This window comes from Gopherus evgoodei, chromosome 2, assembly GCF_007399415.2.
Source record: "Gopherus evgoodei ecotype Sinaloan lineage chromosome 2, rGopEvg1_v1.p, whole genome shotgun sequence".
Classification (NCBI taxonomy): domain Eukaryota; kingdom Metazoa; phylum Chordata; order Testudines; family Testudinidae; genus Gopherus; species Gopherus evgoodei.
In genome coordinates, this window is record NC_044323.1 from 203891914 (window position 1) to 203911928 (window position 20015).

General features: G+C 42.5%; 1 protein-coding gene across 1 annotated transcript; it reads right to left on the minus strand.

The window, feature by feature from the left end:
- Window positions 1–5801: 5801 nt before the first annotated feature.
- Window positions 5802–19759, minus strand: CIDEA (cell death inducing DFFA like effector a). Its single transcript, XM_030552728.1, has 5 exons — window positions 19667–19759; window positions 14266–14422; window positions 13430–13576; window positions 10061–10242; window positions 5802–6779 (listed from the first exon to the last, which is right to left on the minus strand). Exons 1-5 carry the CDS (start codon window positions 19702–19704, stop codon window positions 6650–6652), a joined length of 654 nt encoding a protein of 217 aa, XP_030408588.1. The 5' UTR covers window positions 19705–19759; the 3' UTR covers window positions 5802–6649.
- Window positions 19760–20015: the final 256 nt, after the last annotated feature.

Genomic DNA, 20015 nt, shown 5'->3' on the forward strand with positions numbered 1-20015 from the left:
ACATGTCTGATATTTCTTTCATCAGTAATGAAAAAGACCAACCAACTACCCCACTAAAGGCAGAGTGACTAAGAAGCTATATATTTTTTTTAATAATTTGTATTTGAATAGCACCTTACAGCTGAAGATTCAAAGTGCTTTATAAACATTAATTAAGACTCACAACAAACCTGCGATGCTGATAATTATACTGAAAAAGGTATCAAGGACCGATTTATCCAGTTTATATTTACTAAAATAATTAAAACTTGTGTTTCCCTTTCAGTTTAGGTAGTTGTTTAATTTATTTTATGTTGGAACCAGGTAGAGTGCTTCATGCTGGCTCCAGAATTTATTAGACTATGTTGTATTTTCAATAAAATTACATTTTGTTTGATGCCCTATACAAATTTGAAAAGAACACCATTTCAGTACACTCTGTCAAACAAAAATAGACAGTACAAACTGTGAGCAAAGCTGCTTAATCTAGTAAAGATTAAGAGCAGAGTCTACTGTGCACAACTTTGAGTGATGAGTATCCTTGGAAAATACTTAAGATAGATAAACATGTTTGATGTTTAGTCCATAAATAGTGTGTACCATAAACTTTGATAAAAATATATCAACCTGGCTTTGTCTGCATAAAGCTGGAGTTTGTCTCAGCAAACACCAGATTCTAGGACTATTCAGAAAGCCTTCTCAGTCAGTTACTATGGATTTCAATGACTGATTATATAGTTTAGTGCCCAGTTTTTTAGATTGATTTTTTTTCTAGCCTGTTCTTTTTGTTTTTATTATTTTCTTGGTGCTGAGCAGTGCCATTTAGGCTCCTAATCTACTATGTTACTCAGGGATCTAAATCCCACTTTTAGGCTCCACTATGATAGACAAAACTCCCGCCAAACCCTTTAGCCATCTAAACTCACTCAGTGCCTAAGTTTTCAGGGTGAAAGTTCCTTAGGCAGCTAAGTTTCTGCCTGTGGGCATGTGCACTGCTGCCTCATTCTAGATGTCCGGAAATGTATCTCCCACCTAAGCCCCAAAACAATTCATGAACTGGGGGGTAAGATAGGCATTCCGCTGCCTATCTTGTGTGTGGAGTGCAATCTAGTAGCCAGGCTCAGAGGTCACCTACTGGATGGGGTCCCATTCAAAATCTGGCCAGAAAAGGAAGTAGAGGCTGTGTCAGCTTATAACTTTTAGCCCAGTGTTTAAAGCATTCTGCTGGAATGAGAGAAAGAATCTGAACAAGGGTCTCCCACCTCTCAGGAGCATGCTCTAACCACTGAGCTATGTTTACTTGCTCTCTCTCTCCCCCTCTGTTGCACAGTGGATAAATATTTAAATAGTCATTGGGCCAGAGAGAGAATGAGAATGACTCTGTAGTTCAGTTATTAGGGCACCCCCTTAGAAAGTGGGAGATCCAGGATCCAGTCCTCTTGCTCCAATCATGCTTTCATTATTTATCCACAGTGGAACCGCTTCAATAGGAGAGATTGAGGGAGCCCCAGATCCAAATATCCCAGAGCACACCCCTGAGAGGTAGGAGACTCCTGTTCAAATACTTTCTCTCCTTCTAACATAGGGGGGAATTGAACCTGGGTCTCCCATGTCAGTGCTCCAACCCCTGGGCAAAAAGTTATAAGGTGGACACTATCACCTCCTCTGCCCTCCACCCCCATTTTGTGTGGAGCAGGGCAGGTGCATAACTCATCCTGTTCCTGGATTGCTAAACAGATATAGGAACTTAAGACTGGATTGCGGGTAGGTGCCTATTTCTGTGAGGGGGTGAGGTTTAGGACACATATCTGTCATCAGTATCTCCCGTTGATTAGTTTAGGTGGATTCCTGCTCAGGCTTTCTGGACTGCATTCTAAGGTGCCTATCTCTCCCCCTTCATTGTATAGGGAATTTATGTGCCGAACTCAGGCTTTGTGGATTGCCATGTTGTTCCTGTGATTTTTTTAGGTGCCATGATGCTCAGCTTTGCAACACTCAATCCCCTTGGTGGATCTGGCCCTTAATACCTTTCCTAAAGCCAGAAACATAGGAAAATAATTGGGTTTTTGGTTCTCCTATAAGGGGACAGACTTGGCCCAATAAGAATCACAAACTAATAGTCTATTTCTGCATGCCTTAATCCAACAAAACTGCCACAGAAGTCAACTGCAGTTTTGCTCATTTAAGGTTGGCAGAATTTGGAACAATAGTGGTAGATTAATTAAAAACATATCCAAGGGAATCAGAACAAAGGCCTGGTATCAGTCCTTGGCTAGCCAGGTCTGGATCTTTTACCACAATAAAATGCGTGTATCCATGCAGTTAAATAAGAGTCATTGAGTGAGGGGCAAATGACCACAGGAATTTTTCCCATTAAGTATTATAAAATGGATTGGATCCTCTGATCTCAGCTCCCTTTCTTGGAAGCAGAGACCCACAACCAAGATATCCCAGCCACCCCCCTCACCCCTCCTGCCACATTCAGTACTGACTTATATAGTACTTTACAGCTGAGCTTTGGTAAACCTCAATACAGCTGGAGGGAGACAAGTATCTTTATCCCCCTTATGTTGCTGCAGGGAGCCCTGAGCCCTTTAAATCCCGGCCCCAGCTCGGCCGCCGGAGCCGCGGCTGGGATTAAAAGTGCTCTGGGCTGCCCGCAGCTGCACAGAGCTCTGAGCCCTTTAAATGCCAGCCCCAGCCTGGCTGCCAGAGCTGCGGCCGAGATTTAAAGGGCTCTGGGCAGCCCTTTAAATTCCCGCCACGGAAGCCGGTGCGGTCCGACATGGCGTACTGGCTTTTGCCGGTACTCCGAACCATACCGGCTTACTTTCACCTCTGCATTTTGTGCATCAGGGTCATTAATGAAAATGTTAAATAAGACTGGGCCCAAGACCAATCCTTGAGGAACTCCACTAGTAACTTCCTTCTAGACTGACAGTTCACCTTTTTGCATGACTGGCTGTAGTCTACTGTTTAACCAGTTCTTTGCTTACCTTTCAATTAATTAATCCCTATCTTCTCTAATTAATTTCCCACCTGGAACTGTAACAAATGCTTTACTGTAATCCACGAAGATTAAATCTATTGCATTTCCTTTGTTGAGACAATCAGTTATCTTCTCAAAGAGAGAGCAGGTTGGTCTGGAATAAACTACCATGTTGTATTTTATTCAAATTACCTTTTCTCTCTCTGTCCTTAATTCCCCTCTTTCAAAATTTGTTTCAAGACCTTACATACAATTTATGTCAAACTAATAGGCCTATAAGTTGCTGGCTCACTTTTTTCATCCTTTCTTAAATATAGGTACTATATTTGCAATTCCAGTAACAGGGTATGACGCTTAAACTTCATGGATTCATTACCAATCCTTTTTATTGGGCTTCCAATTTCATGTACCAGTTCCTTTAATATTCTTAGATGGAGATTATCTGGACCTCCTCCTTTGGTACCATTAAGCTGTTTGAGTTTGGCTTCCACCTCAGATGTGTTCATATCTACTTCCATATCCTTATTTCTATTTGCCACCCTGCTACTGGCTCCAGGCTCCATGTTACCCTTTTTAATAAGGGTGGTTAAGTATTCAATTCAGGCCATACCTAGAATTTTAATCTCCACCCCATCTTCCGTGCCCTCCTTCCACATTCCGTAGTAAAAGGCTAAACAGTCCTTGGACTGAAGTCCCCTTGTCTCTACTGGTTTATTGTACCCATCCCCACCTCAGAAGAGGGTTTTCAACCTCTTTTCTAGTATGCGCTCAAAGTGACAGAGGGTACTTCCTCTTCCAGCCCCTGCACGCTATTGCCTCCAGACAGAAGTCTTTTCCTGCAATAGAATTTTGACTACATGCACATCATGGTCTTAGGATAGAGTGGAACCAGGTATGATATATTCTGGATCACAGTAGGAAGGCTTTAATTTTAATTCTTAAGGAGCCTTGTTTTGCCTACAAAACATGAGCAGGAGCTGAATCCAAAGGCTTGAGTATTTAGTGAGTATGGAGTGAAAATGCCTTTAATTAACTAACAAAGAGTCCTGTGGCACCCTATAGATTAACAGATGTATCAGAGCATAAGCTTTTGTGGGTCAATACCCACTTCGCCAGACGTATTCACCCATGAAAGCTCATGCTCCAATACATCTGTTAGTCTATAAAGTGCCACCGGACTCTTTGTTGCTTTTTACAGATCCAGATTAATATGACTACCCATCTGATACTTTAATTAACTAGGCAGCATGACTGGAGGTATGTCAACAATAGAGTAAAACACCTACAGCTGTGGCAAGTCAGCTGACCTCCACTTGCAGGGCTCAGCCTGCAAGGTTGTAATGTCCCAGTGTAAATGTTCATTTACAGCCCCACAGCTTCAGTCCGCTGACATGGGCCAGCTGTGGATGTTTTACTTCATTACAGACATAGGCATGTGCACAGGGTGTGCCGGATGTGCGCAGGCACACCCTAATGCCAGTGGGTTGGATCTGGCCTGCAGGATTTGCCCCTCTGTAGTGCCGCAGGCCCCACACCGCTCTCAGAAGTGGCCGGCCCCGCACCATGTCCCTGGAGCAGAGGGCTCCATGCAGGGCCTGGAGGCACTGCTCCCTGCAGCTCCCATTGGCTGGGAACAGGGAACCGTGGCCAATGGGAGCTTCAAGGGAGGTACCTAGAAGCATGGCAAGGGCAGCACATAGAGCCCTGTGCACCCCAACCCCCTGCCCTGAGCCCCCTTCTTGTATCTTGCACCCCAACCCACTACCTGCACCTCACACCCCTCCTGCACCCCAACCCCCTGCTGCACCCCATACCCTCATGCATACCAACTCCCTTCCCTGAGCCCCATTGCATCCCACATTCCTCCTGCACCCTATCCCCCTCCTGCACCCCACACTCCCTTCCCTGAGTCCTCTCATATACTCCATACCCTCCTACTCCAATACCTTGCCCTGAGCCCCTTTCTGCACACCACACTCCCTCCCATACCCTGAACTCCATCCCACACCCCAACCTTTATGATGTTTGGCTTTAAAAATAAATAAAATTCCCTGGGTGCACACCTTAATAAATGTGCTGTGCACACCTATGATTACAGACATAACAATCTACTTGATTTAGGTTAAGTAATGCAAACCCACAGCAGACAGAAGAGCCACTGCAATGAAGGCAAGAGGAACAGCTAATGTGTTTGATAATTTTGACACAAGTGCCACAACATCCAGCTCCTTGAGTGTAACAAGTACACCTTTGGTAGGACTAGGAATGAACCAAGATTGATTAGTTTAAGAATTTAAGTATAATGTGGTCTTACTGAGACCATTAATACCAACATAGTATTTCACATTGCAGGCCAGCTAGTAATTAGTTAGTGACTCTCATGGGACTGATTCTTTCCATGAGTCTGTGCGTGCTTGCATGGTGGCTGATGTGCATTCTTAAAGACTGAATATTGGAATGTGTAGCATCTCTTGAAGAGGCTATTAGAAAGGACAACTGCTAGAGACACATCTAAAATCTGTCTTAATAGGTTGCTGTCACAGCTGATTACAATTTAAGGAATTCAATAGCTTTAAGGGCTAGTTTGTTGCTTCATATGGTAATTATATACATAACTTACTTAAGATGCTAGTGTGTGTAAACACAGCTAGAAGCTGTACACACAGAGAAGATGTTCTGCAAGTCCAATTCTCAAGAAATATGCTCCCAAATATGAAATGTAGGAATTGTAAATGTGCCTTTGAGGGTGCCTTAGCAGATGGGACAAACTGCAATTTCAGCAGAGACTTTAAAACAATGAGATTCATGAGAAAGGATGCTTGTAAGCATTCTAGGCATGAGACATTAAGCCAGTTTATTCAATGCAGGATTGGAAATTGTAAGTGTACCCCACACATTTAAGAAATGCAAGTTAAGTGATCAAAATGTAAATCTTGACAGTTTGTGCTGCTTTAACTCATTTTAGAAGCCCATACAGTTAGTATTGCATCAACCTGTGCGGCTGTACTTACAAGGACATAGTTTCAGTATACTTACAGGGCAATGGTTATACACATTAGCACTGTAATGCAAAAATCTGTATGCCAGCCTTAAAACTACCTAATTATCTGATTAAAATAATTAAAGAGCTCACTGCAACAGATTCTATGGTACTGAAAAAACCCATTATTAAATTTGCATTGATACAGAGTCAAAACAATTTAACTGGGAATTTGAGTACCAAGGGGGTGAACACTTGTGAACAGTACTAAGGACATAAGAAACTTCAAAGTCACAGCAAATTCATTCAGAAGGTGCAGCATTGTTGTTTACTCAGAAGACAAAGTCTTGATCCATGCATGGGTATCTACCACTTGGTCCAAAAAGACTTCCATGTATACCTTGTCTTCATTTTGGATATCAGTGTAGGGGACAGAAGTTCCTTCCCCAATTACCAGGCATTAGACCTTTCTAGTCACTGCATTAAAAAGACTAAAGACTCCGATCATATTTACAATTGTCACATTATCTTACAATGGAAAGATCTGCAACTGTGCCAAAGGACAAAGGTTAGATTCATGTTTGTCCACTAACGTGGACTTCTCATCTACTTTAATTTAAGATCATGAAGCCATCTTTAGAATTGGATAGGAGAATGTTTGGTGTGAAAAGGTGTAACTGATACTGAAGTGAGACGGCTTGTTAGCGCTTTGAGTTTGTACACATGCCATCTTCCTCATATTCACCCATCAGCTGCAACACATAAGATCCAGTGTAGAGAAGAAACTGCCCAGTTATTTGTGCCACATGGGACACAAACCGAAGCATTCTCCTAGAAGAGAAAAAAGTTAATGTCATTTTTAAAAGAAAGTCTTAGAATGCTGCATCATGTTTCAGCACACATAGGGCTCTTTTAGGATGAGTCACATTTATAAGAATCCTCACATTCCACCCACTTCTAGCCATTGTTTGGCAACAAATGTTACATCAGGGCCTGATTCTGCAGCCACTACATAAGCAACTCCCACTGAGTGGGAAGGAAGCTGTTTGCATGTAGCAGAGTTAGGGCCTGCAAGAGACATTTTAGTTATGCAGACAAAGCAGTTATCGGAGTTTCAGCAGAACATTCCAAATACCCTTACTGGGATTGCCATGTTTCCATTAATGACTTCAGGTAATCGGGAAGTCAATTTGAGCCCTGCAGCATTAATCCATTTTACCTATTAGTACAGTACAAGGTGGGAAGTAAGGAGGAATGCCAGCTACAGAACTACCACTGACATGTCTATTAATGTACTGACCAGGTCTTATACTTAAGCACTCACATTGGCTTGTTTAGCTGCAGTGAACTTACATATGTAATACTAATGGAGCTGAGAATCTTCAAGCTTTGTCTTCCCAATTAATGAGTATTACTTATTACTGCTTACATTCCAGAGTGAATTACTGGCTTGAAACATGCAGCTTTAGGCAGTCTCCAAGACCCAATACAAGACCCATGAAACTAAGGCAATGTGAGCACTAAGGTATTATCAAGACCCACAGGTTTTGGTGCAAGTTCCAGGCGTAGAGAGAGGATAAAGCTAAATACTTAGCATTTGTGATCTCTTGGTGCATACATTCTGTACATCAGCCTCCAGTTACTCTTTAGAGTGATTTTCTAAGAATGAGAAAACCAGGCCATCTAGACCAGGACCTACACTGAGTTCAGCTTTCTGTACCAGCTCTGTATATTTACAATTCTGCTTTCGTTCTCTCTAAACCCAAATGAATCTTCTAGACTCAAGTACCTGGAAGTTACCTGAACTCACAGCTACAAGCTAATTATACTAGGAAGCAGAAAACACAGAAAAGGGAACAAAGTATAGTAATAATCAGAGGGCTAGTCTGAAACTCAACCACTGCTCTATGAATAAGATCCTCCCCCACACAGTTCCTTAGAAGATAGGAAACAGGCCAACATCTCCCTTCCTCCAAGTAAAGCCTCACCTCTTGTCTGCCTAGCTTTCCCAGCCCTGAGTAAGGCCCAGTGCAGGTGTGATCTACTAGTACTGCCCTCTTCTAGGATTCCAGTTTAATGCAGAAGGCAGATCCTCTTCTCCTACACTCCTCCCCCATTGCCTATAGGAAGTTCATTGTTCTCTCAACAGAAAGACTTTAACAAAAACAAAAAACACAGTCAGCAATTCACTCTACAGAAATTGAATAAAGCTCTCAGGAACTGGGCAGTGCTTTAAAGACAATCCCTTTTCCCTGATAAGCAAGGCACCTATTTGATATAGCTTTAGTATGTTCTTTTCAATTATCCTGCTGGGGCTGGCCAAGTGACTTTATGGAACCAGGTGCAGCCTTCGTAGGCCTCCATGCAGCTGAGTCTTACAACAGCTGCAATATGAGAGAGACAACTGGCCGTGGGTGCCAGTGGCATTTTTAGCTGTGGAGGAGATTGTTATTTGTTGGTCTGGACATTTGATCCTTTCTTTGAAAATACAATAAGAAACAGAAAATTCATCAAGTTTGATGGCATGTAAGGGGATCCCTGCCTGCCAAGTGAACATTCACAGTATGAGACTTCAGCATCAATAGAACATTTTTCAAGGAACTATCTTGAGATTCCAGTGCAGTTTGTCTTCAGCTTGCAGCCACTTGGGATAGGTTCTTACTTATCTTCCCTGCAAGATAGGGATAGGGATAGGTTCTTACTTATCTAGCCCGTTGCAGAAGCCTTACTTGCTTGTAGTGGCCCTAGAATGACCTTATTATAATATAGCTATGCTTGTAGTGGGACTCCAGATACCTCAGCTGTCTCCCTGCTGTTTTTTGCACTTCCTGTATCAGCTTCTCTCAGCAGCTGCAGCACACTGGCAAAAGCCTGGAGGAACCGTCACTTAAAATTCCCTCTTTAACAATGCAAGTTCCATTGTTAGAGTCCAAACTCATAACTGTTAATTGAATTAGACTGGCAAAAGACATTAGTCCCTACTTTTCAGAAGGGGACAGTGTTTAGTTCTGTTAAACAAAGTTCTTCACTCAGTTACCCATCCAGCCCCACTAAAATCGGTGCGGGGCAAGGGTATAATACATGGCATAACTGGACCCTCTGTTAAATCGAAGGCTGAGAATCCAGACATTAAGGGATAGACTACAGTCTATGCCAATTTTTGGCTAGTGTCTTTAGTCTCAAGTTACATAGGATTTGAGGGGTCAGAACTTTGTCAGACAGATGCAGAAAAGTGCGCTGTTTGCAATTTAGTATTTTAGAACTCTTTCATCGGAGTCAGTAAGCCATTGTCTTTTGAAATCCTCACTTAAGTAATAAAATATCTTCAGGTTCATGTAGTTTCAACCTATAAGTGAATAGGCCTTCTACACTCTGATTGGCAGAGCAGGTAGAATATTTGCTTCCATTTTCAACCAGGGAGTGTCAATATATGCTATTTAAAAGTATCTGCATTTCAGTATTTGAAGGGATACAGAGCACTTTGGGCTAAGTGTATCAGGCAGAGGCAGTTCACTTGGGAACCAAGACATCCCACAATCTTATTCAGATATGTGAAATCCACCTAGAGATAGTAAAAAGTTCACTTCACATCCCCATTTCTCTATTTTCTCTATGCCCATCAGAAGGGGAAACTGATCCTGTTATGCAGAATGTGGGAAAAGCCTAAAGGTTACTGTTATTCAGTCCTTCATTTCACTACATTGAAAGAACTTGGCATCTTTCCCAACAAGTCAGCATTCAGCCACCAGATAATGTACATAGACTGGTTTTGCTTATTACAAATGGAAGTATCTTACTCTTGTGATAAGATTCTAATTTAAATTTCTGCCATAGAACTTTAGCTTTTAGATGCATTAAAGTCACATTGTAATAGCCATTCTTAGGTTTTTGGTTTTTTTTAAACACACACAACACACACACACACACACACACCCCCTGTGTCATGTGCAGGAAACAGTCTAAAAATGCCTTTGCCTCTACTAGTTAATGCTTACATGGTAACCAGTTAGCATCTTCATTGCGGGATCATTTAAAGCTCATGCTCCTTTGAGACTTGTTTTAGTTTATATCTACTTTATTCCCCTCACTGACTAATAGGAATGCACACTTACCGCAGCACAGTCTTGGCTCCCATACATTTGATGTCATATGACACAGAGTAGATTTCATAGAAAGTAGCTCTAATGTTTAGACAGCCAATAAAATCCTTTGGATTCAGCTTGTACAAGTCCAGAGTAATATTGGCTACCCCCATTTTCTTAGTCTGCTGTACAGCGAGGATATAATTTTCTCCCTAATTAAAGAGACATTTAGTTTTATACTATATCCAGTAGAGGTGACAGCACAGAGAATATACCTTAATGACCCTAGATAATGCAGCTATTCTTTAGAGTATCAAATGTTATTCCAATCTACATTGGTGTAGGATATGAATACAAGTAGTGGTAACAAGGTATTTGCTACAAACTTGCAGCTTTCATCATGACTTCATTTAAGGCCTGATTAGGCCTGTTAGAGAATTCTCCAAAGTACCTAATCCTTCATATATTAATGGATACTCCCTTCAAGATATCATTTTTGCATATGTGAAATATTACTTTTCTTTAGTCAGACTTGTCCCAAGATGACCCGAGACTCCTTGAACTATTAGGGCCAAATTCCATCAGGATTACAACACTAGGGACATGTTACAAGTTATTTAGCAAGCCAGCTGTATTGGCACAATGACACCAGTGAGGACATGAACAACCACTAATTGAGAAGAGATTGCTTTAAATGGACTGCTGCAGCAAACAGGCCAATAATATTTTAAGTAATCAGGAGTCCAGATGCCCAATGTTTGCCTTCAAAGGGGAGTTCGCCCAGCTGCCTGGGCCTTGGAATGGCACCTGGGAATTGTGTGGTTGGTGATTTGTGGACCCAGTCCTTATAATTAGGATTTGAAGTAACTCCCAAGTAATCTGATAAATCATTGGAAGAAACCACTATGATGGGACTCAGAACAGTCACAGAACAGCACTAAGTTGTACTTAAGCAAACTTAAAGGAGAGGAACAAGCACCTTCAACTGCTAAATCCTGATCTCCTCCCAGGTTATCTACCAAGTGACAGTGAAAAGCTGCTCATGCCCCCCCACTTAAGATATTGTCACCATTAGTGTCTGAAGCAGTCCAATGCTGTAGGGAGACACCTAGTGGATATATCTTGTATCTTACTCAATGAGAAATTTTACTCTAGTGCTTTTGGAATGCTTTGTACATCACTTATCACTATTTTTAAAAAATGCAGACTGCTTGGAGCAGCTTTGCAATTTTATCTAGTAAACAGTGTACAAGAAAGGCTAAGATACAAATTACTAGGGCACTTGGCCTCACTACTGTTTACACTAGACTGCTCTGCATTTGTTTTTGCTGTGACAGTCTACAGTAAATGCTTAGGGTTTGGTTCCCTTTCACAAGGATGAATTTTATACACTCAGAACGATGTTTTACAAGTACTCTTTCAGCACGCTCATTACCTAGCTCCCATGCCCTTGTTTGTAGCTTTTTAAGTTGGAGGATGCTGGCAGATGACACATGACTGAACCGTGTTCCTCATTTGAGTTATTTTGCAACTATACATAGACTAATGTAGAGTCTGAATCATTGAAATATAGGGCCAGAAGTGACCTCAAGAACTCAAGTCCAACTTGCTGTGCTGGAGGCAGGACCAAGTAAATCAGACCATTCCTGACAAGGGTTTGTCTAACCTCTCCATAAAAACCTCCAGTGATGAGGGTTCCACAACTTTCCTTGAAAATCTATTACAGAGCTTAATCACCCTTATAGATATTAGAAAACCCTTTCTAGCTTAGATTTCCCTTGCTGCAGATTATGGAAGGTAGGACAAGTAGTAATGAGCTTAGACAGAAAATAATTGATCTCTCATCCTCTTTATAAACAGCCTTGAACATATCTGAAGACTTATCAGGTTCCTCTTCAGTCTTTTTCCCTCCCCCTCCTCCCCCTCCCCCACTAAATATGCCCAGTTTTTAGCCTTTCCTCACAAGTTAGTTTTTCAAAAAGAAAAAAAAAACTACTATTTTTATTGCTCTCCTCTGGACTCTCCAATTCATACACTTTTCCTAGAGATGTGGGGCTTCTCTATTAATTTATGCATTTGGTCTACCTGGCTAACATCAAGAGGATGGTGAGCTCTAGGTAGATGAGCCTGTATAGGCAATTTCAAAATTTGTTTTATGCTATGTGATGTTCCTTATGTTAAGAAACAGCCTTTTCAAAACCAGGTCATCTGGTCACTGTGGACTACTGCCCAGTCCCCACAGTTCTGCTCCTTGGAAGCGGTGTCTGCAACCCAAGGGCACTGAGGCAATCACGCATACAAAGGAGCCTGCAATCTAGGTCCTAGTCTAAGAGGTGACAACTTAAGGCATGTCATCCATGGGCATTCAGAGGAGACAGTGGTACTGCTAGCCTGGGTCACTTGACAAGCACAAGCAATTTTTCCAGAGAGCTGTCATTTAACAGAAGGTCCATTAGAGAAATGACTTAGTCTCTTATTTGCATTATGGAGATAAGATCTGGACTATTCCTCACATGTGACTGAAGGGCCCCCCAATTTGCAGCCCAAGGGAAGGTGTGTCAAAAAAACCAAAACAAAACCACACCCCCTAAAACCACTAGGTGAACCAGGCACATTCATCTTAAAATGCTCTTATGCCAATAAAAAAAGTCTAGACTCGTGGTTTTCTATTTCATAATTATGTTTTGATGGCACACTTTAGCCCTTTCCTAAGATCCTGCAAGCGGAATAAGAAAAAAATATTTTTTCTAAGTTAGTTAACCTCCACTGAATATCCACTGTGCTCAGAATATGGAGTTTTATACTATTTCAGACTATGCTGTAATCATGCCTTGGCTTATACTTTAAGATGAGCTGCAGAGAAATAGTCATGCTTTTTAAAAAAAAATAAAGTATGTTTTGCTTGATGTAAAAAAAATGTTGGTGTTTAGTTCTCTAGTCAAAGAGGACTAGTCAGATTTCTAGACTACAGGAGACAGAACTGAGCAAAAGGGATTTTTTGGTCCTTGAAGATGCTTGCTACATGTTTAATTCCAATTTATGCTAGGTTTTTGTAAGAGGTTTTCTGCCAGTTCAGCGAGGGTCAGAACTCCCTATTTCTAATCCTCTGGAAAGACTATGCATTCTTAGCATTGTAAGCTGGTTTTGGTTTTGATACCCAGCCTTCTTTGAAGGCAATTTTCCTCTCATTCCTCCCCCACTACCACCCCTTGCCCTACTTCTAGCTACCACAATTCTCCTTAAGCCAAGAGTTGTGAGTTCAATCCTTGAGGGGGCCATTTGGGGATTGGTCCTGCTTTGAGCAGGGGGTTGGACTAGATCTCTTGAGGTCCCTTCCAACCCTAATAATCTATGATTCTATGATCTGCAAAAGTTACAAAAAAGCAGTTAACACTTTACTTGTGTCCACTTCTGTCCTTTTTCTAGAAGAATGAAGTGTGTATTATCTCCCAGGGATTGAAAGAACTCTTCAGTATCCACAACTGTGCCATCTTCTTCCAAAACTATAGTAATCAGTCCAGCAGTAATCAGCAAGGCATCTAGGGCCTACAATAAAAAAAATAGATCTAATTCAGAATGCTTTCTGTCTAGTTGACATTTAACTACAGAAAACTACTCATTTGCAGAGTAGTTTAACACCAAATGACGGGTACTGATTTGCTTCTGTTTTACCTATAAAGATCAGTTCCAGCTTCCACACCAAGGAAGAGTTGTGACCTCTAATAGGACACCACATGGTCCTGTACTCTGCAGAGTAGTTACTCTTTTTCCTCCACCCCCTAATCAAGTTGCTGTGAAAGTGCACAGAACTTCCAGAGTATCTGGATCTCATGGTAATAGAAGCAGGCTTTGATCATGTATTTTAAAAAGGAGGACTCCAACTACAGGTCATTAAGTATAGCTCCACAAGCAGTCTAGTTGAGTCTCAGAGCAAGACTCCATTTTAATTTAGTTTTGAGACAGTATTTCCAGTATCTCCTTCTGTTGAAGGACTAGGCTATGTTTCAATGAAGTTTAATCCTGAATTTGACATGAAGAAATCCATCTCTAAAAAGCCATGGTATGTGGGATATTTAGACCCTAATTCACCAGATTTCAGAGCCTCAAAAACAAGAGCCTACATTTCAGTCACTTTACTTAGGCCAGGATAAAATAACCTTTGCTCTCAGAGTTGAGACCAGAAGGCCTAGGTATTATGTTCTTACTGACAAGTCTCAATCAAGTGTTTGATATACCTTGCTAATAAGCTCCTGCAGACTGCTTGCAACAACTCCTTTCCGACTGCTGCGGTCATGATTTGATACACGGAAGGGTCGGGCTGCAGGCGTGAGAGGAGGGAACAGGGTCTGTCTTGTCACTGACCCCACAGATGTTCCCATGGATACCAGAGATCTAAAAAGCAGTTTCATTTTAAATAAAAACAAACATTGAGATTAGTCATTGTGATGTATGCATTCACTATATAATGCTCATATGTAGTTCTCACAGGCCAGTTGAGACCAGACTATTTTAAGAAGTTCAGTGATCAGAGTTGTTTCCATAAAACTGGAGTATTTGCTTTCTTCTTGGCAAGATAAGGTTTTTCAGTTTTAGACCTGTATAGATATTTGGGACCAACTTGGCCAGGTTACCACTGGTCACAGTCCTGCTAACAACAACTTTGACATTCTTTAATAGGATATTGCAGCATTTCTCAAACTGGGGTTTGTGGACCCCTGGGGGTCTCCAAGGGTACTTAAGGGGTCTGCAGGTCCTGCTGATCAACTCCTCCCCTTCCCTGCATCCTAAAAATCCAGCAGCGCAGCAGGGCAAAGGTAGGCTTCCTACCTTCCCTGGCTCTGTGCCACTTCCAGAAGTGGATGGCACATCCCTGATGCCCCAGGGGGTCTCCTTGCTTAGAGCAGCTACCTTTCCAACTTAGTGTACTTCAGCTCCATTGTTTATCTTACAGATAAAGGAAACTGATCTTTCATTTGGCTGATGCATTTGAATGCCTCCTAACAGCTGTATGAAAGAAAGTTCTTTATTAGATAAGACAAGCCAGTTTTATTCTAGTAAATTGTAATGGATACATGGCTGTGGGTCTGATCAACACAGTGCCTCTGCATCCACCTGCTGTGAGGCAGGGATTCACCTCGATAATTTCCATTATTACACGAGCAAAGCATTGGGAGTTTACATGCCTGTTGCAAGTAGGCTAGCAGTAGCTATTTTAAGATATGAGCTATTACTTCTCTGCAGCATTGGTTTTGTCAAGATTTGAAAGTCTGTCAGTGATGCACCAAGGTAGATGCTTCAGGTAGCCTAGTCATTGGAATTACTATTTTGAATACTAGTGTTCAATTTGATGCAATTATTTGGCTGAAGTTAGACTTGTTTGCTTGAAACTAGATTTGGTATAGAGAGCATGATAAAATCTTCCCTCAACCCATTTAATTCAGCTAAGGATGCATGGACTAAGTTTGTTGGTTTGAAAGTCAGAGATTGCTAGTTTTGACTATCAAGTTACATTTTGGTTCTAGTTCCTGATAAGTGTCTGTCACAGGTTTAATTCTGACTAGACATATCCTTCACTGTATATGGCTTTGTTCTTCATAAATCAGCAACATATTCTTAGTTTGACATTCACTTAATTCAAGAAGTATTCTTTTGATTAATATTTATTCCATGTGTAGTTGAAGTGATTGCTTTCTGATTGCTCTTCAGAGGGAAAAACAAATTCAGCACGAGGTACTAGGCATCACTGATAATGATGCACAGATACAGTGCAAAATGCAATATTGTACATTTCCCTGCCATACCAGTGTGCACTTCAACCCTGATTTGAAGTTATCCCTGGGGCGAATGGGCATTTTTCTTGCCCAGTTACCAATTTCTGCCAAGAATTACAGTACAGTTAAGTTTTTGTGATGTAGGTATTTGCTCTTGATCTTATGCCTAGTGACAAATGTGTTACACAGCCCTCAAGTGATCAGTTTTTACCTTTTGAATGCTCATAATATGGACTAGATTTGGATCAGTAGCATACAACTAAAGTTTCATATCCCATCATCAAGCTTAAGGCCCCATAGTAGGGAGCTGTCTGAAAAAGTTGCAGACAATGGAAGCATACATCGCTTTTACATAAAAAAGTTACTTTGTCAGTACAGTACTAGAGTCTATCATAATCAAAAAGGCTCTACAAGCCCAGGTGGAACAGCTGGGGATTGAGGATATTAAGTGTTACAGTTTACTTTCTAACTACTAAGCTGAATTACATCTTGTGAAGTCTTATTTTGCCAGGAAGGTAATTTGTGCAGGCAGAAGACAAAGCGTAAGAAAAAAGCACAAGGCTACAGCATACATTATGTATCAATAAGAGTTACTGACAGGACAAGGAAGCATCATGTAGGCTTTAGGTTTAGGATTCAGAGCCAAGTAAGAGCTTTTGTTCAGGTTAAACAGCTCAAGAGCTGAGTTTACCTGATTTCTGCCATCTTGTGCTGCTATTTGTCCAATTTTGGCACCCAAATCCTCTAGTAATATCAAAATGTAGTGCCCATTTCTGGATCCAACATATAAACAAAGCCATACGATCACATTGAGATCCAAGATTCTCATTCAAATGGCTTTTCTTGCTGATTTGAATGGGTTCAGAATTGAAAGTTCTCTCATACTCTTTAGTACTACCAATCAGTCACTGTTTCCATCTATGATAACCTGCCAACATTTATAGCAAGACTGTCACTGTAATATTTAACCTGAAACTGTTTCTGCCTGTTCAGGTAGCTGAGAACTTTGGGCTCCCAAGTGGTAGAGCAAACAGGATTCTCTTAGTGATAGGAGTCATCAGTGACCGCTGGCCTTTTTACCTATTTGGACACCAGATCCAATTCTTACATGTCCATAGTGACTGCAGCCAAAGACCTTTAGATATATTAATCCAGATTCTTGGAACCCAGTCTGGCTGCTTTATATTGTAGCAATTAGAAAGCAGCCTTTGAAACTGACAAGTGGATGCCCGATGCAAGGGCGACTTGGTACCCCACAATCTACTGTAGAAAGAAAAACTGAAGGCCAAGAAAGTAATAGCGCAACAATAGCAAGAAATGCTAATTACATTTAATAAGCTTCATAAGTTAAACAGGCCCACAACTGTTTTATTATTAAACTGCAAGGGGTATGTTTTAGGGAGGCAGTGAGGGTACAGGTATTTTACCATTTAGGCAGCAATACCAGTTCCAGGGCATGGAAGAGTTTTCTACAAAGGTACACAACCATCATCCTCAAACTTTAGTAATCTGCCAGACTTGGTGTTAGAGCCACATTAGAAGTTCTTCATTTTTGAACTAGGAACTTGCACATAGTATTCCAAACACTTGTTTTTAGAATGGCGACATGTATGATCCATGAATTCAGCTACTTTTCAGTGGGTGGTATTTTACAATGAACCCTGTGCACACTGTTGGCTGCAAAGCTTGAGACATCTTGCAGACAACATACGGGGTGTCATGCAGGGTTGCCTAGGTGACGTGGTGCAACAGCCTTCTGTCATACTCAGGAGTCACAAGTTGCACAACATCAATCTATTGCCTGTCTGTGACCTTTAGAGTAAATTGACTAAAAGGGCTACCCTTTGCATCAGGGGAGTGAATCAGCTACAAGTGATGCAGTTAGTGTTTCAGGGAGGATGTGCTATTAGCATTTCCTCAGACTATGCATTTTAAGAGTTTTATCTTTCACAGAACTTTAGAGAAAGAATTACTGGAATGGCTAATTTAGATTCATTAGAATGTACAAGATGAAGACAAACTAAACAAATGTAAGACTGTTCCATAGTAAGAACTGTCTTTTTAGATATACTGAATAGCTGCCTGCAACATGAATATAGATTTAAGTCTAAAATCAAATCTTAAATTTAATGGCTGACCCATGAGCTTTACACTCTCTTGGCATGATATCTGGCAGTTTAGTACAATGGCTTTTAAACTTTTTTCTGGGGACCTAGCTGAAGAAAATTGTTGATGCCCATGACCGAGTGGAGCTGGGGGTGAGGGGCTCAAGCTATGGGAGGGGCTCAGGCAGAGGGTTGGGGTGCAGGGTGAGGGCTGCAGGGTGCAGCCAGAAGTGAGGGGGGTCTGGGCTCAGGGTGCAGGCTCTGGGCTGGGGCCAGGGATGCGGGGGCTTGGGATGCAGGAAGGGGTTCTGGGTTTGGGAAGCTCAGGACTAGGGTAGGTGGTTGGGGTTTGGGCACAGATTTGCTTCCAGTGGCTCCTGGTCAGCAGCACAGCCAGGGTGCACCGCAAACCGCTCTGCGCCCTGGAAGTGGCCAGCAGCACATCTGGCTCTTAGGCAGAGGCACGCAAGCAGCTCCGTGCAACTCCCACCCACAGGCACCACCCCAGTTCACATTGGCCAGGGTGGAGCTGGTGCTTAGAGCAGTACATGGAGCTTTGTGACCTCCCCTCCCCCCCACCTAGGAGCTGGACCTGCTGCTGGCCACTTCCAGGGCACAGCACAGTGTCAGAAAAGGTAGGCACATGCCTGCATTAGCTGGGCAGCACCACCAATGGACTTGTAACATCTCGGTTAGCAGTGCTGACCAGAGCAAGGTGACCCAGTCCCTGACATGCTGTGACCTAGTACTGGGTCATGACCCACAGATTGAAAAACACTGGTTTAGTATCTACTGTGGTGCAGTAGATGTACTATTTGCTAGTTTTACTGCCAGAACATTGTACACATGATTTAGTGTCCTGTATTTAATTAAAGCAAAGTAACTTGTTTACTTGCTACTATAAGATCTCAATCATCAAGATGGGAACTAAGAATTGAATCAAACTCCAGAATTCCAAGGTTTACAATCAAGCCAGTCAGAGTTTCTTTCACCTTCATGCTACAGAACACAAGATCAATCACAATTTTGTCTAGTCTTCAAGATTATCTTCTTGTTTTGTTTCAGTCTCAATTTTCAAACATTTAAGATTTAATAGCAGTGTATACAGCTACTCCTGAAGCCAGGGAGCTAACTGTACTCTTGCTGTAGCACCAATTCTCTGAGAGGAATGACTACCGTCCAAAAACAGTCTGACCACTGTTGAGACATTTGACCCAAATCTTTGTTCTATAAAAAAAAGAAGTGGATAAAAGGAGACACTGGGAAGTTTCCTTTTTAGTACAACGAACGTGCAACTATGTTACGATTCCTTTTCATACGGAAACTGCTAATCCACAACCATCTCTTGTTTTATTCAAACACCGAGTGGTTCAGAGAAAGCAAGATGAGGCCAAGTTCGGATGCACGGGGTTTTCAGCAGGTGAAGTCATCACTACAAGTCACTGCAGCTTTTATTTTAAGCCAGAAGGTGCGGGCGTTAGGTTTCTTCCAAGGATGCCTGGCAACATCTGCGAGTTACATTTTCAACAGCAGCTATCGAAAGGTTCCGAGTGAGCCGGAGAGCCCTGGCTGCGGGATCCCCCGGGATTAGGGCAGGCGGAGGGCGAAGCGGATTGCTCGGCGGCCCGCGGGCTGAGCCGCGGCAGCACCATATGGGCGGGAAGGCTGGAAGCCCCCCCGCGTTTGGATCCAGCCTCAGATCCCCCTTGCGCTTTGCTAGTCTCGGGCCGGTGCACCCCCAGGGACACGCGCTCACTCACCGCACTAGGACGCCGGCGTAGTCCCGAGCGCTCTCCATGCTGTGCCGTGCCGAGCGCCGCGCCAATAACCACCAGCCTGGGAACCGCCCCGTTCCGCCGCTACTTATCTCGGCAGATGGCTCCGCCCCCGCCCGAGATAACCCCGCCCACTCCTAGGAAGTCACGCCCACTCCCTTCTCCCCCTCCCCCATGCTCAGCCGCGCCCACTCCTAGTGCCTGCCTGGCGGGGGTGAGGGCCTGCTGGGGTTTGCATGAGGGATGGGGCCGCAGTGAGAGTCAGAGGGGGGAGGGGTAATGGGGGAGCTGAGGAGAAGGCTTAAGGTAGGGGGCAGTGTCAGAGTGAGTATTG